General features: G+C 37.0%; 1 protein-coding gene across 1 annotated transcript in view; it reads right to left on the reverse strand.

Moving 5' to 3' along the window:
• Window positions 1-306: 306 nt before the first annotated feature.
• Window positions 307-12,856, reverse strand: part of LOC140743092 (ras-related protein Rab-21) — a 28,852-nt gene continuing 16,302 nt past the window's right edge. The window contains exon 4 of the mRNA XM_073074156.1: window positions 307-613. Coding sequence (XP_072930257.1) covers window positions 406-613 — 208 coding nt within the window. The 3' untranslated portion in view covers window positions 307-405. The remainder of the gene's footprint in view (window positions 614-12,856) is intronic.

Here is a 12,856-nt window from a genome sequence, read left to right on the forward strand (position 1 = left end):
TGTGCACTTAAAAATGTTACAAGGTACTCCGATAGGAGGTTTGGAAAAGTAATGACATATCAGTAACATGTCATGAAAATAAATAACACCTAAGTGTACTTTTACGTCGGTCACTTATCATTATTTTAATGGATTATTACATTTTTTTATTAACAGTTGCTCAAATATTAAACTTATTTTCATGAAGATCAATTAAGTCTCTTTCAAAAAGTACATACACAAATAATATAATCCGAACGCAATGTTCTTTAAGTTACAATAGTTAAGTAAACGGTTAAAGGTTTGGTCTCAAGTTAGTCAACCGTTACTGCATAGGTTACATGTTAAATCTGAATAAACTTAAAACAGGCGCTACGGTCTATAAGTTAAATCTACGTACTGACGTGCCGGCAAGTCGCGTTCCACTTAACGCCTGAAGGTGCCGCAGCAGGAGCTTTGGGGCGCGGGTTCGTCGTCGACGACGATCACGCGGTTGCGACCGTCATCTTCGCTGCTCGGGCCCTGCTCCATGCGGTCCACGAGCTCGCGGGCCAGGTCCACGAACAGCTCCTCAACGCCGATGTTGTGCTTCGCGGAGGTGAAGTAGTGGCGGGCGCCGACCGCCTTCGCGTAGCTGGAAGGGAGATTTTATTTTACTAACGCTCTCGAAGTGCGTCTCTTCGCAAAGTAAGCGTGTTTTAACTCTCAGAGTAAGAGGGGTTTGGGCCGTACTCCATCGGACATGTCAACACCTATTTCTGCCTCATAACAGCAGTGTTAAACGCTGCTGAGTTTTGGTTTGAAGGGTGAGGTAAGGGAGACATACTTTTCCGAGGTGTTCCAGCTGAGTCCTCAAGGATGGCGGCGCATCTGTGACTTCAGGTAGGAATATCTAATCCTATCTGGGATTGGTTACAGATGTTCATTGGCGGCAGTGGCCACTTACCATGAGGTGGACTGCATGCTCGTCTTCTACTCCAATATTATAAAAAAATTGTGCCTATTGGTAGACTAGACACACCTTCGAGAACAATATTTTTAAAGAACGTGTCCTCACGATGTTTTCCTTCATCATTATAACAATTGATAATGAATTTCCAATACGCACATTTTTTTCTTTGGGCTAAACATAATGTATCTGTTTAGGTTTAAGTTTCATATCATAAGGCTTCCTCTATCAAAATAAATCCAGAGACCAGGTTCGAATTTGTGTACAAATCTTTTTTTATAAAATTATTGAGCAAACTAGGTTGAAGTAATCTGGTACAACACAGTGTAGACCACTGCAGACATCTTTAACCCAACTAAAATAGAATTGACATTTTACCTACGACGGTAAGATGCACTGCTACCCTTGAAGATTGGTTTGGATCGCGAATGTAATCAACTTCAAACAAAGTTAGAGTTCCGTTTCAGCCGCTTACAGGTGCGTTAGTACTCACGAAGATTAAGTGAAATGCCTCTTTTTAACCAAATTCGTTAAACCAGAGCAGCACTAAGTATTGCTGGTACAAGGCAGAAATAAGTTGAAGGTGGTAGAACCCTTTGTGGCTCGACTCCGGCGACACCAACGCTACACCTATTTTTGCCTCATAACAGCAGTGTTAAACGTTGCTGTGTTCTGGTTTGAAAAGTGGTCTGGTATAGTAAGGGAGCCATACTTTTCCCAGAAGTTCCAGCTTACACTTCAGGCGTACCTAAGGTAGTAAAGAGAGAAAGTAAAGAGACATCAGGTAGGAATATCTAATCATATCTGGGTTTATTACAGATGTCCATGGGCGGCAGTAGCCACTTACTTTCAGGTGGACTGCATGCTCGTCTGCTACTCCTATATAATAAAAAAAGTGTTGCGGTGGTACTTCTAACTCACTTATTAAGACGATATGTTTACATACTTTATTTTTTCGCCAACCTAAACTAATCGACTGTTATGAAGCGATTTGGGGAGAGGGTCAATTGAATTAGCGATAAAAATATAAAGTTTAAATAATTTTATATGCTACTATTTATTACCTCAGATACTATCGACAGCTTGAAAGGCAATTCTTACTAGGCGACATTAAGCTCAATTTAGAGGAGAGTGATTTGGACTTAAATGAAAATATTTTCAAAAAATAAAAAGAAATCACACAATAGTCGGATTGAAAATTATTTCTACTTATGTCAAAATTATTTCAAACCAACGATTCGGTAAGTTTATTTTTTACATTTCACCTTTAAAACAATCTCCTGTTTTGACTTTCAAGCGTCACTATAAACGTTACAGTACAGGTGGCAACCCTATCAATATTATATTACACCATAGGTAGAACTTTTACCCTCATTAGGTGATATGTAATATTGATTGCCTTACGCCGTTTGTCCCACGCCAAGGTCACCCAGCCGATACCGATAATTAAGGACGGCGCCGAAGTAGCGTACATACATTTGGGTACTATAGCCACCGTTTGTCCACCGCACGTCCGTCACCGTCATCCCGGCCGCCGATATTTCGAGTAGATCGGCGTGACCGCCAGATCGCCGAAATTGTGACGGGCCAATGTGCGGGCAATATAAAACACGTTTGCACTTGTCCATAAACTGTCGTCACACGCGCGACTGCTGGAACAAAATAATCCGCCGATATCGGTGGCGGTGGACTAACTATCGCCATCACGTCACATTCAAAATCGACCCGAAATAATCTCGTACTCTGTATCGGCTCGGTTACCGTGGCGGTGGACAAACGGCCTTAGACGACAATAGCCACTTACAGCCATTGCAAGCGTTGCATTTTTAATGCCTTAGTGGTATCACCTAGTTACCGCATTAAAAATTACTTAAGCTGGACGTTTCTATCCTGTCATTACTGGGACTGAAATACTGAAATGACCCGTAATACTGGCTAGTTAGTTATTTATTCAAAGCATTCGTTCTAGTTTAATAAGGTAAAAAAACGGTTTAAGATATTTATTTTCTAAAAGAGTACAACTCACTTACATAAGAAAATACATGTTCATTTTCAAATAAATACATCAAGCATCGGAACAAAATAAAATTCTTGAGATTTTACAATTGTAGGTAGGATTGCATTATTAACAATAAGAATAGTGGAATATTACAAGGTATGGTTAACAGTTCAACAATTTACATGTGGGTAAAAATCAAAAATGCTTCTACTTTATTAAGTATGGTTTAGATAGACATTGATAGAAGTCGTTTAAATAGAAATTGTGATGGAAAAATATAATAATGAATTAAGTTTAATTATTGATTATTAACATATTTAGTGTTACCGGAACTTTTTTAATTAAAACATATATTTATTTAGAGTTTAATAAATAATTACTCAGTGTCTTACAAAATCCTTCAAGATGTGGTACTTAAGTGTTTTTTTTAAATAGTGCAAAACATTGTATTTGTTTAATGTCGCTAGGAAGTTTATTATACATCTGCGCTCCTTCATATAATATGTTTTTCTTTCCGTAACTAGTTCGCGGCGGCCTAAGACATACTCGTATGTTGTTGCTTTGTCTAGTTTTATGTTTAAGTATTTGTCCTTTTTTAGTGAATGATATTTTGGAGTGTATGTTTTTTTTTAAGATTTTATGAACTAGCATACATGTATTATATTTGTATGTTTGGAGAAGAGTCATTAATTTTGTTTCTTTATATACTTTATCTGTAGGAGTTAAATAGTTATAATGAAATAGTTGTTTAATCATTTTATTTTGTGTTATTTGTAAGGATTTTAGGTGTGTCTTTGCTGCTGAACCCCAAATCTCTATTAGATAGTCAAGATGTGGCTTAACCATGGAGTTGTATATGATGTAACGAACTGACTTTGGGAAACAACGTGATGTCCCCCGAAGTGTGCCCATGAGTGAGGATAGTTTAGATTGTAGTTTTTCTAAATGGGGTTTCCATGTGAAGCGATTATCCAAGATTAGGCCTAAGTATTTCTCTGTAGCAACTTCTGTTAATGGTTTCCCATTAATCGTAAGAGGTTGGTAACTCTCTATTTTTTATTTTTCGCACTGATATCGATAGCAAAATAAGGATTTCACGGAAATGATGGCGGTGGTATTAGAATACTACGAAAATTTTATTTTGCAATCAAACATTTCATTTTTAACAAATACAGAACCGTTTCCAGTATCACTGTAAAGTTTATAATTTAAATACAAGTCTGTTGGGTACACAGACACACTTCTGAAGTTTAGTTTTACATACATAGGGACATAGCAATCGAAAACAGAACCGCCTTTTTCAGTTAAAACAGTGTTCTCAAACCTACAGATTTTCGGTATTTCTACCGATATTGGCCCTGTCCTACCGAAATGCATTGATTTTCCACATTTTTAGAGGATGCAAAAGATGATCCTGATTTTTTTTTACCGATTTTCGATTCCAAAGTGGCCAGTTTTAAGAATTTTTTTGTCTAAATTAAAACATTCCTGATAATTTAGAACTATATTGGGATGAAGTCAGTTATCAGCGAAAAAGAGCTCGTCAGGACGACGACAGGTAGCCAAAATTGAATATTATATTATTGTTGCGTCATATACCGATTTTAGTTACGAATATACCGATTTTAGTGGGCGACTCTATCGATTTGGTTTCGTTTCGTACGAGACCACTGGTTAAAAAATATGTTGTATTAACATAAGTATCGTGTCAATGAGTTAAAAATTAGAAGACGCAGACAAAGCCATTTAATATACTTGTGCAATCTAATATGGAAATTTAGAAGGGATTATGTTAATCCGCTGTAGAACACGCGAGGAGGCTCACTGCGCTTGTAACTTAGCTAACTATACTAAGTTAGAGACAGACTTGGACTTTGTGTAAGAATGGGATACTAACTTAACTCGTAAGTAATCGTCAATCTTAGGCATTTTTTGTCTGTCGAAGCTGGAATTTTACAGTTTTTTTAAACTAGGTTTTTCTTATAATTGTCAGTTCCGAACTTAAGAAGCCAAAAAATGCTTCGGATTTATTATTATTAACGGGTTTTAAATTGTACTTTCTTAGTAAGACAAAGCCAAATCTAAGAATCATATAGAAATTAATCGAATCTTACAAAATATATGCAATTATAAAGTACAACGTTGTGAAGATGGTAGAACACTTCGTGCTTAGAGATACACTATTACCGCACTTATTTGTAACTCATATAAAGTGTAGCAAAAAAAGCAGTACTAGCCTAGTGGTTAAGAAGCTCGGCCTCTCGATCGAGGGGTCCGAGGTACAAATCCCAGGCACGCACCTCTGATTTTTCAAAATTATGTGCGTATTAGAAATTAATTATCACTTGCTTAAATGGTGAAGGAAAACATCGTGAGGAAACCTGTATACCTGAGAGATTTAAAAAAAAATCTCAAAGGTATGTGAAGTCTACCAATACGCACTTGGACGCATTAGCGCGGTGGACTATGGCCTAATCCTTCCCATTCTGAGAGGAGGCCCGTGCTCAGCAGTGGGACAGTAATGGGTTGATGATGATGATGATGATGATAAAGTGTAGCGGTGTAGTGTTCTGCTTTGTAGAGTGGGGTAATGTCAGATTCACTCACGAAATTTTCTAGTTTAGTTTTAGGGGTAGTAACGCATATGTTACTACGCGACAGATTTCATGTCGGAGTTCTAGTCTGCACATTGATGAATGTCTGTTTACGGCAGTGCCTACTCAAAATTCGATTTTTTTTTAACGCAAGTAAATCGAATAATAGACGTCAACAAGTTCCTACATAACGAGAAACTTGATATGTTGCGATGTCAGCATCCGCGAATCTTACATTAGATTACCTCAATAATATTATTGCATTGGCACTGAAGTTACACAAGATTCCAGATCGGTTGGTTAAGCGGAAGTGGGTAATTAAAAAAGGAGCATCGCGCAAGGGAAACACCGATGCGTTCTGTATGAGATTCTGAGGTTTTCCTAAATGCGCAACGTGGCCACGGTGGGGGTTTAAATTAAATTAAATTAAATAAATAGTAAGTGAAAACCTTACATAACCCGGCTTTCCTATTAAGGTCGTGTTATATTATATATCGAGTTAGGACAATTTTACCCCGAAATTAAATTCATCAAAGGAGAATGCCCACTGTAGTATGGAGTTTGGTTTCATTTTAAATATTTTTGTACCATGTCGTATATTGCATCATTTTGTAGAGTTTTAACTGCCGATTCAATATTCATAACATATTTGTCTCTAGTAAAATAATTACTTTTTTATAAAGAATATTTTTTCCGGCGAAGTTATGGCCCGATATTTTGCAAAGTTGATTGAAAAAAATAATGATTTTTAGTTATATTTCCATTAGTGGACAACTTGAAACCATAAATGGGCATTCGCCTTTGACCTTTGACCACTTAAGTTAATAAAATCTTTGTAATAAATATAAATGTTGTATGTAAAAAAATATTACTTTTTTAGATCGATTCCAGCTCAAATTCTATAAATACACAGAGTTCGTTCATACCCGATAATGTCATGATTATTAATTATTCTGGCATTTAGTCATTATTATTAAATACACGCGTAATACTATTCAGTTAATAAAACGAGCGCGAAACCGATTATGTAAACATCAATTAGTTAGGGCATTCGAGCGATATTATATGGGTACGAGACGTTGTATAATTCATATGGCCATTATATACCGGGCTTTTGTACAGTGTTGCGCGTGGGCTTCCCTGTAATAACTTAGCAAACAAGTAAGAAGAAAGAAAGTAAAAGGCTAAAGGAGGTAGAACCTTTTGTGCTTCGACTCCGGCGGCACCACCGCCACTCCTATTTCTACCTAATAATAGCACTGTTAAGCGCTCTTGTGTTCTGATTTGAAGGGTGTGGTAAGGGAGACATACTTTTTTGAGGCGTTCCAGCTTAATCCTCAGGGGTAGCGGCGCATCTGTGGCCGATCTCAGGTAGGGATCTAATTCTATCTGGGGTTGCTTACAGATGTCTATGGGCGGCAGTAGTCACTTACGATCAGGTGGACTGCATGCTCGTCTGCTACTCCTATATTATAAAAAAACTACCATGTTGGTCCGAAGCGGTCGATGTCGGATGGTTTTAGTATAGGACCTCTGGTCGTGGTCGTCTCTTTTTAACCGACTTCGGAGGGCTGTGACCACAAAAAGCGACTATGTTTTTCGAGCGTCTGTATGCTTGTATGTATGTATGTACGACGCTGTTTTACTGAAGCGGGCTACGAACATACTCCAGCTGGTTTATATGTTAGTGACCATCTCGTCGGCTATCGGATGCTGTAAGATTGAATTCACTATTGAAACGGGAACATTTCTTTCTTCTAAGATAACAACCAACCGCGAACGTTTACACCTATCTATATATATAAAAGCGAAAAGATACTCACGTTCAAAACGTATTAATCAAGGTTTTGACTAAACTACTGAAGCTAGAATCATGAAATTTGGACTATAGTTTCATCTTATAATGTAGATGCGCACTAAGAACGGATTTTTTGATATTCCACCGTTAAGGGGGTTAAATGGGGGTTGAAAGATAGTATGAAAGTCAGTCAGTTTTAAAACAAACTGGATGAAAATTGGTATTTAGCTTTCTGATTTAAAGTAATCAAAATCTAATCTAAGGGTTTTTCTAAAATCAACCCTAAAGGTGGTTAAATAGGGGTTGACAGCTTATTTTAAATTTTGCCATTTTGGAAGCCAGCACTATGAAAGTTAGCCATTGCTTTACTGATTCGATATAATAGAACTTTAGTTCTACCGTTTTTGGAAAATCAACCCCTATGTGGGTTAAATAAGGGTTGTAAGTTTGTATAGAATTCCCCCAGTAATGATGTAAACTCTATGAAAATTTGGATTTGGGTTTTCGATTAAAAATAATTAAATACTTATTTCACCATTTTTGGAAAATCAACCCTTAAGTTGGTAAAATAAGGGTTGACAGCTTATTTTAAAATTTGCCAGTTTGAAAGCCAACACTATGAAAGTTAGCCATTGCTTTACTGGTTAGATATAGTGGAACTTTAATTCTACCGTTTTTGGAAAATCAACCCTTATATGGATTAAATAAGGGTTGTAAGTTTGTATGAAAGTCCCCCAGTTTTGATGTAATCCCTATGAAAATCGGTATTTGGGTTTTAGATAGGAAATAATTAAACACCTATTTCACCATTTTTTGGAAAATGAACAATGAAGTTGGTAAAATGAGGGTTGACAGCTTATTTTAAAATTTGCCAATTTGAAAGCCAATACTATGAAAGTTAGACATTGTCTCACTGGTTAGATATAGTGGAACTTTAACTCTACCGTTTTTGGTAAATCAACCCTTATTTGGGTTAAATAAGGGTTGTAAGTTTGTATGAGAGTCCCTCAGTTTTGACGTAAAATGTATTAAAATCGGTATTTGGGGTTTCGATAGACAATAATTAAACACCTATTTCACTATTTTTGGAAAATCAACCCTTAAGTTGGTAAAATAGGGGTTGAAAGATTGTTGGGAAGTGCGCAGATTTTGAAACAAAGTCTATGAAAATTGGTTTTCAGGTTTCTGATTGAAAATAATAGAACATCTATTTTACCGTTTTTGGAAAATCAACCCTTAAGTTCGATTTATAGGGGATAGAACTTTATTTAAAAATCCGTTAATTTGGTAACAAGGATTGTAAAAATAGCATTTAGCTTTCTGGTTCGAAATAATACAGCTTCTTGAACACCGTTTATGGAAAATCTACCCTTAAGAAGGTAAAATAGGGGTGGAAACTTCGTTTAGAAGTCCGCAGCTTTTTAAGCAGTCTATGAAAATTGTTATTTGGCTTTCTGATTGAAAATAATAGGACACCTATTTCACTTATTATTTTTGGAACATCAAGGTTCCTTAGGTTGTTTAATAGGGGATGGAATTTTATTTTAAAATCCGTTTATTTCGAAACAAGGACTGTAAAAATAGGAGTTAGCTTTCTGGTACGAAATAATAGATCTTCTTTAACAACGTTTATGGAAAATCTAGCCTTAAGAGGATAAAATAGGCGTAGAAACTTCGTTTAGAAGTTCGCAGATTTTAGAGCAAAGTCTATGGAATCTATGTTATTCTGCTTTCTGATTGAAAATAATAGAACACCTATTACACCGTTTTTGAAAAATTAACCCTTAAGGACGTTTTAATAGGGGATGGAACTTTATTTTATAATGCGTTAATTTGGAAGCAACCACTATGAAAAATTATCATTAGACTCAATGAAGCATCTGAGTCACTTTTTTTTTAGATCAACCCTTAAGACGGCTATAAAAGGGTGTATGCATTATGCCTTTCTGTTTACACATCTGTTTCAGCATTTTTAGCAACTCAACAAACAACCCCATTAGGTTACTATAAGTAAAGAAAGTTTCTTTCTTTTGGCGTGTCTGGAAAAATAACAGAGTGCAGAGAGGTTTAGTTTAGGACGAAATTCCACGGGCCGTCGTAACATATATTTTTAACATGGGAATATATTGCGCGTGCTGAAGTGCAGAACAGCGGTTATTTAGGGTTCTGTACGATAAAAACGGACCCCTATTACAAAGACTTTGCTGTCTGTCCGTCTGTCCATGTGTCACAGCGCTCTATCTATGGAACCGTAATAAATAGACATTTGAAATTCTTGCAGAGGATGCATAACGGTGGCCGCTAAAAATAAAAAAAAAGTTGAAAACAAAAAGGAATCCCCATACAACAAACTGCTATTCGATATTTTTCCAACTAACTTTTGAACCGTTAGAGGTAGACAGTTCAAATTTCTTTAATGCCTGCTGCAATATTAAATACTAGAAATTAAAAAAAAAAAAATTTGGTTGTACGGAACCCTCCAGGTGCGGTTTTGACTTGCACTTGGCCAATTATTAGTAACGCGCAGACCCGCGGGCCACAAGGGAAAGTCGCGGGCCACACACCACCCGTGGGTGTCGGGTTGCCGACCGCTGGTGTTGAATATGTACATAGGAATATGTATAATATGTATAATAGATGCATATGTACATAGGAATGTTTTTGGAATTCTACTAAGGAGGTAAAAGAAGTGTTATATGTATGTATACGGGAATCTTTTACGTTCGAAGTTAGAAACGTGAAATTTCAGATAACGTCTATTCAGACAAATACACGACAACGTGGACGGGTGCAAATTTCATATATGATAATGCGTAAGTTTATTCAAATTGGCCTACATTTTGGTATACTGATTAGGTGCATCGCAACTACTTTGGACACACTGCGTACCAACATTTTGTCCTGCAGTGACCCTGGAAAGAACCACTGTATGTAAGGCCCCATATAACATGGACGGTTCCTATGGAATAGTGTAAGTAATAATTTTTATAACCTACATGAAACTTAAAGAAAGTTTCACTACAGGCCACTAATTAGAGTTTTAGTGTATGTTTCTGAGGAAAGCTTGACCAATTTAGGTACACGTAAGGTACAGTGACGAAAAAAAAGCTTTTTTTAATTAAATATTAATTCTACGTTATCGTTAAAATTGTTAAAGGTACAAATTTACGATTACAGTTATTTGTATGTCATATTATATTTTTTTACGCGGGCGAAGCCGCGGGTTCTGCTAGTCTACCTATATATATAACTGACCGGCAAACGTTGTGTTGCCATATAAATAAAAAAAATGTTATGGGTGAACAACCCTTATCACTTAGGGGTATGAAAAATAGAAAGTAGCCGATTCTAAAACTTACTGGATATGCATATAAAATTTGCTGAAAATCGGTTAAGCCTTTTCGGAGGAGTACGGTAACTAACTTTGTGACACGAGATTTTTATATATAACATTGAAGTAGCAGATGAGCATTCGTCCATCTGATATTAAGTAGCTACTGCCGCTCATGGTTATCTGCAATCAACCCCAGACAAGACCAGATTCCCACCTGAGGTCGGCCACAAATGCTCCGCTACCCTTGAGGACTAAGTTAGAATGCCTCAGAAAAATATACAGATGCGCCACTACCCTTGAAGACTAAGTTAGAATGCCTCAGAAAAATATACAGATGCGCCGCTACCCTTGAGGACTAATTTAGAATGCCTCAGAAAAATATATAGATGCGCCGCTACCCTTGAGAACTAAGTTAGAATGCCTCAGAAAAATATATAGATGCGCCGCTACCCTTGAGAACTAAGTTAGAATGCCTCAGAAAAATATACAGATGCGCCACTACCCTTGAGAACTAAGTTAAATTGCCTCAGAAAAATATACAAATACGCCGCTACTCTTGAGGACTAAGTTAGAATGCCTCAGAAAAATATACAAATGCGCCGCTACCCTTGAGGACTAATTTAGAATGCCTCAGAAAAATATATAGATGCGCCGCTACCCTTGAGGACTAAGTTAGAATGCCTCAGAAAAATATACCTTATCAAACCTTTCAAACCAAAACTTAGCAGCGGTTAACATTGCCGTTATTAGGCAGAAATAATTCATAATACGGTACTGTTTATAAAATTTGCCGCTAAGAATAATTCATCCATGAAAAGATAGCACTAGGTGTTGTTCAACTACATTTTAACAGGCTTGTTTAAGGTCCAATGCATCCGGCCCTTAGTGGATAGGACGGACGGGTGGCGTATCTAATAAGTTTAGTATAAAATGTTTCATATTTATTTTGTAACCTATTTGTATATGCCTAGGGGTATATGTCCACCCTGTTTTTATTTCCGATTTAGTTTGTTATCATCGTTATAGTGCGTGCTGCACTATCAGATGACGCGATAGTACAGGGTGTATTTATTTCAAAATGAACTCGTTCGAACCCGGCTAGGGAAATAGATTAAAAAACGAATGATGCAGTTTTTGTCTTGATCTAAATCGGCCTTGTAATTCCTTTCTGCATTTTCAGCTATTTCTCATAGTTTCGGAGTTGGCCATGAAAGTCCACTAAAACATAGCTAGTATAAGAAAACTTTAAAGGAATTAAAATTAAATTTTGTGATATAAAGATTTATTACATTAACAAAATATGTCCTCCATTTTGTACCGCTTTTCGCCTCTATTAACTATGTTTTTAGCGAGTAAACAAAAATTTATAATTAACGGTTTTCCTAATACTCATTTATTTATACGTCCCAATAAAATTGATTTTTAGACGAAATACAATCCCAGCAGTTCCCAATATTTTGTAATACCTCCGCGACACCAATATAAAGAAAGTTTAAACTTACACGAAAAATGCACTGTGGTTCTTGAAAATTACAAAGGCTCCGCTTCTCTGAGGACCTTTGTAACAGAAAACTCTTTGAACAGTTTCCAATATCTTATATTGGAGAAGGTAAGAATAGGAGACGCGCTCGGTGTCGTGACTCTTATTGTTGTAAGACGCGAGAACGGCGAGTTCAAAGGCCGATAAGATCTAAACCGGAGACGATTATAATCTAGCATATCGTGATAATAACTTACTGTGTCGTCAATTCTTTACTAGCCCACTGCTGGGCATAATTCTGCTTTCAGAATGAATGAGGTTAAGGCCATAGTGTCCATAGTACACCGTTATATCTTCAGCCCTCTACTGTCCCACTGCTGGGCACGGGTCTCCTTTCAGAATGAATGAGGTTAAGGCCATAGTGTCCATAGTACATCGTTCTATCTTCAGCCCTCTACTGTCCCACTGCTGGGCACGGGTTTCCTTTCAGAATGAATGGGGCTAAGGCCATAGTGCCCATAGTACACCGTTTTTTCTTCAACCCACTACTGTCCCACTGCTGGGTATGGGTCTTCTTACAAAATGAGAGGTTATCCACCACGTTATATCCACGTTATATTCCATCCACGTTATGGCCCACCGCCCTAGCCAAGTGCGAATAGGTAGCTAGATATCTCAAGTAGGTATTCTGGTCTATTCACGATACCTTCCTTCACGTGATAA

The sequence above is a fragment of the Epargyreus clarus genome, unplaced genomic scaffold (assembly GCF_041222505.1).
Source record: "Epargyreus clarus isolate Ecla_fem2 unplaced genomic scaffold, WU_Ecla_fem_2.2 ptg000007l, whole genome shotgun sequence".
Classification (NCBI taxonomy): Eukaryota; Metazoa; Arthropoda; class Insecta; order Lepidoptera; family Hesperiidae; genus Epargyreus; species Epargyreus clarus.